The sequence below is a fragment of the Alosa alosa genome, chromosome 20 (assembly GCF_017589495.1).
Source record: "Alosa alosa isolate M-15738 ecotype Scorff River chromosome 20, AALO_Geno_1.1, whole genome shotgun sequence".
NCBI classification, from domain to species: Eukaryota; Metazoa; Chordata; class Actinopteri; order Clupeiformes; family Clupeidae; genus Alosa; species Alosa alosa.
Genome location: NC_063208.1, coordinates 2435613 through 2440612, shown reverse-complemented (window position 1 = coordinate 2440612; position 5000 = coordinate 2435613). Strand labels below are relative to the sequence as shown.

Below are 5000 nucleotides of genomic sequence, written 5' to 3'. Positions count from 1 at the left end.
TGGTGAAGATTAGGCCATCTCACTTTCAGCTCGCAGTTTTGGCTTTCCACTGTACAGCTGACACTCTGCAAATGGAGAGGCCGATAATGACGTCGGCCTTGTGATGGTGATGATGATGATGATGATGGTTAGGATGATATGATGATGCCGATGGTTGGAGCGATATCCCAGAAGTGCTGGAATGTGGAGCGATAAAAGAAAAAGCATGGCTTTCTGGCACAAACGCGCCTCATTTGTCATCGAGCAAGGACAGTCGTAATCATCCCCTCCTGTGGACCAGCCCATCAGTCTCTGCCTGGCCGTGTATCACGATCAATCTAGCCTCATTTATTTTAATCGTCTCATGTTTGCTAAACTGCCAAAGTCACAAAGAGGACAATAGAAACAAAGCGAGTTTGGAAAACAAGGGGGAGCGTAGAGAACAGCCTCTCCGTAGACTCTCATCCCGCACACACACACACACTCTCTCTCTCTCTCTCTTGCCGCTCTCATCACACACACACACACACTCAGTCTCTCTCTCTAGACGGTCTCACCCCTCCTTCCCTCCGGCCCCTTTGTGATCACAACAAAGGCAACTGCTTCAGCTTCCCAGCTATGAGCCCGCACGTCATGTGTAATATTTGACTGCTATTTACTGCTATTGATATGTGACATGTCTATTTGCGTTTTAATGACATCAACAATATGTGAATTTTGATTGAGTGTTCATTGAATGTGCAGTGCTCATTTAAAATCCAATCAGAAATGTCATGAGAAAATGAATTAATTTGAGGAAAACACATTTTCTGGAATAATATCGTACACCTGAAGGCAGAAAAGACCTTTGTGGCGTAATGAATTAAAGTGAACCTTTGGTGAGTATTGACACAACATATCAATGTGCACATTTGCATGTGAACACATGCAGAACTCTATCGGACAATCGATGGCTGAGCAGGAGAACAGCGGGGCAGGCTCTCATCAGCCTGAAACCAAACTCATCTGACCCCGTCTGTTCTGGAGGTCCCCAGAGATGGCAGATGCCTGTTCAAATAGCGCATGCCGGTAGCCATGGTAGCATCACAAGTCTCTGTGAACAGAGAGAGGGGGCAAAGAGCAAGAGGAAATCAAAGCCTCATCTCTGGGGATCAAATAGCAAATGCCACAGGCTGCCATTACAAGCTTCTTCAAACCCAGAGGCAGTCATGCCTAACTATATAGGCTAGGCTAACATTTAGAGGTTTATGCCACTCTCCTGTGCACACAGTCTTTCTGTTGGGCTGTTTGTCACTTATTTCATCATGACATAACAAACAATATGTTCCACATTAATACACGGACTGACAGCATTTCGGGCCGTGCCCCAAATCTAATGACAAAACGTAGATAGCATCAGACACAGGCAGCGCTAACCATTTGAGATGCTGTGGTTTCCATGGCATCAACATCCAGTTCCTGCTCAGTGTGCGTCACCACGCTACAGAACGTAAAAAGAGATGTGGGGGTGTGCTCTGTGCTATTGTTCAGTGTAACCAAACCTGAAACCCTAAAAAAGTGAGTGCTGTTTTCAGTCATTTCACGAGTTATGACAGAAACTTTACTTTTGTGCAGTGTCGCAAGATGTAGGCAATAGAGATAATTTCACGAAGCAAAGATTTTGGCCAATTTCATTCATCGGAGTTGTTGCCTATTAGCATGATGCTAGTTAGTTAGCTTCATACGTTAACATACACTGTGATTAGCTATAGCTAGCCAGATAATGACCGAGATGACTAACATGTAATCTATATTTTGTTACTGAAATTCATTTATAATCAGTCACCATGAGTTGGTGATTAAATTACACGTAGGTCATTGTGTGCAGCTGTCAGTGATTTTAGATGTTGCATCCTGAAATATCGTTAGCCATGTAGCATTAGCTAGCTTGATAACGTTATGTCTACAGTCAGCTGGCTAACGATAGCTGTGTATTGTAGAATGAAAACTAACGAGAAGGAACGCTAACGTCATCCTTGTCCCTGCGTAGTCGAAACACTTCTTTTAACATGTATAACTGAGTACATCATCACCAACAGTGCAGAAGTGGCCATCCGTTACACACGTCCCTGATGTTATGTTATGAAAAGAAAACACTTATCTGATCACCTAACGTTAGTCAGCAATCAAATCATTAACTTTAACGTTAGTCAACTTCATCTTGCTCAACTAATGTATCGTTTAGAGTGAACACGTTATTTCTGTATCATATCACCTTAATATTAACACTACTTGAACTATCTGTATCGAAACAAAAAATTAGCCTAAACATCAGGTGACGTTAACTAGTAAGCACATCGGTTTGGTATTTGAGATTATCTGTTTACGTTGGTCTTGTGTCTTTGTTAGCTTCCTGTTCTCATAACGTCATTGACGAACATGAAATGAAAACTTGAAAAGTTCTCTTTTCCTGTTATATAACACTATGCTAAACCAGTAGCCTATACACGGTTTCCTCTGCTGGTAGATTTGTACTCTGTGTGTGTATGTCATGAGACTGAGTCTGATGTCTTGTGTTCCAGTGGAGCGGGGCTCGAAGCGCAGGCAGGTGAAGCCTCTGGCTGCCTCACTGTTGGACGCACTGGACTACGACAGCTCAGATGACAGCGACTTTGAAGTGGGAGACGCATCAGGTATGTGTGTAGGTCCGCCCCATGTCATCACATCATCAGGTGTGTGCGTAGGTCCGCCCCATGTCATCACATCATCAGGTGTGTGCGTAGGTCGGCCCCTTGTCATCACACTATCAGCTATGTGTTATTGTGGGGCGGTGATAGTGTTTTTGGACACTGAAGTACTGGGCTAGCGTACAGCACTCAGACAAGTTGTGGGTTCAAGTACTGGCTGCACCTTTGTGCCCTTGAGCAAGGCACTTAACCCTGAGTTGCCCTGGGGAGACTAACCCTTGTTATAATTGTCAAATGAATGAGAATAAGTATGTTGTGGTAGAGGCTGAATACGTATATGTATGTTGTGGTAGAGGCTGAATGAGAATAAGTATGTTGTGGTAGAGGCTGAATGAGAATATGTATGCTGTGGTAGAGGCTGGTCTGGATTCAAAGTTCCAGGCCAGATCCACACAGCAGTGAGCTACTGGACACGACTCTGTGGTGGTGTTAAACTGAGCTACTGGACACGACTCTGTGGTGGTGTTAAACTGGGCTACTGGACACAACTCTGTGGTGGTGTTAAACTGAGCTACTGGACACGACTCTATGGTTCTGTTTGTCTAGGTGCTGTTAAACTGAGCTGTGAGCAGCATAGTGCCACACTGGGGTTCAGCCTGCAGCTTTAAACATCATGGGAGATGATTGTGCTATAGCATGAAGGCTGAAACCCCTGGGACATAGCAGAGCATAGCATAGCAGATAAGTAAGTAAGTATAAGTATATATACTCTTTTGATCCCGTATGGGAATTTGGTCTCTGCGTTTATCCCAATCCATGAATTAGTGAAACACACTCAGCACACAGTGAACACACAGTGAGGTGAAGCACACACTAATCGGCGCAGTGAGCTGCCTGCAACAACAGCAGGCTCGAGGAGCAGTGAGGGGTTAGGTGCCTTGCTCAAAGGGCACTTCAGCTGTGCCTACTGGTCGGGGTTCGAACCGGCAACCCTCCGATTACAAGTCTGAAGTGCTAACCAGTGGGCCACGGCCGCCCCACAGATAGAATGCTTCTTTATTGTGGCTGCCAGTGTTAAGCGTAAGATTGGGCTGTTCACTACTCCACTGAAGTTGTGTCCTACATTGGGCAGAAGAGTAGCACAGGTGTGTGTGTGTGTTTGTTTGTGTGTGTGTGTGTGTGTGTGCTGGTTATAAATACCTCATTTGTGAGGCGCTGTGCGCTGATTATAAATAACCCCAGCACCAGTGAGTGAGTGTGTGTGTGTGTATGTGTGTGTGCGCCCGGTGAGGAGGTGCGCTCAGCACCAGTGACATGTTCAGGGCACCTGAGCGCTGTGGGGCTTCTCTGTGGTTGGCACAGGGCTGTCGCGCGGTTGGCACTGCCACGGTGTCCTGTGGTGGCGTCAGATGCCAGCTTGCCCAGTGCCCACCCCACGCAGAGGTGCATGCTGGGACAGCTCTGGAGTGAGAGACCGAGTTTATGGCCCCGATGGCCTTTGCTGGGCCCACTCCACACGGCTCTGGGATGAGTAAACGCTGTAGTAAAGGCAGGTGTGTGTGTGTGTGTGGGAAACGAGGAAAGGCTGGAGGGGGTGGGAAAGGAAACAGCCTTTTATTTGGGCATCTCGTGTGTGTGTGTGTGTGAGATTATTGTTAACTGAAAGAGTTTTAACATGATCTCATCAAAGGTCTTAGCCTGACGAGCCCACACACACATTAAAATGTAGGGTCTGGGCACTCACTGTTCGCAGTGCTCAGTCCGAGGGGCGGGATAATCGGTTGTCTTTCAAATTCCCTCTGCACGCAATAGGACAGCGCTGAGTCATATGCTTTTTCCCACTAGCGGAGCTAGTTGGCTAGTTCAAACTTTTGCCAACTTGCCAAACAAGCTTGTGTCAAACTGTTGGCCAACAGCAACATCCATCTTCTTTGTTTTCAAGTAGCAGGGAATTCAAGCCAAACCGTTGCAACTCTGCAATCAATCATTATGTTAAGCCTGCCTAACGACTCTATACACGATTTGATTGGCCTGATAGAAGTTTAATTTTTCAAGCTCACAAGCCAACAGAGAGTTGCTAGACTAGCCCTGGAAGCAAATGTAATTTGCTGCCGCTAGGGTGCGTCTAGATTTCTAGGCTACAAAGGTCTATATGTCTGTGCTGAAGTGGGTGTTTGGGTGTGCTTGGTTGTGTGCGCGCTTGGCGATGGGCGCAGGCGATGCGCGATGCGTGTGTGTGCGTGTGTGTGGTCATTGCTCCTGTGGCTGCTCTCTGATGTGCAGTACGTGCCTCTATCGCCCCCAGCTGGCTCGGAGGGCAGCCCCAATGGCAGCGAGGACGAGGGCTCCAAAGAG

The 5000-nt window shown here is 46.7% G+C and overlaps 1 protein-coding gene across 1 annotated transcript in view; it reads left to right on the top strand.

Moving 5' to 3' along the window:
- The first annotated feature begins 1453 nt into the window (after positions 1-1453).
- The window catches only part of phf14 (PHD finger protein 14), a 93842-nt gene continuing 90295 nt past the window's right edge, over positions 1454-5000 (top strand). Inside the window, exons 1-3 of the mRNA XM_048230100.1 lie at positions 1454-1536; positions 2541-2651; positions 4951-5000. The exon at positions 4951-5000 is cut by the window's right edge and continues 741 nt beyond it. Of these exons, the coding sequence (XP_048086057.1) occupies position 1536; positions 2541-2651; positions 4951-5000 (162 nt within the window). The 5' untranslated portion in view covers positions 1454-1535. The remainder of the gene's footprint in view (positions 1537-2540; positions 2652-4950) is intronic.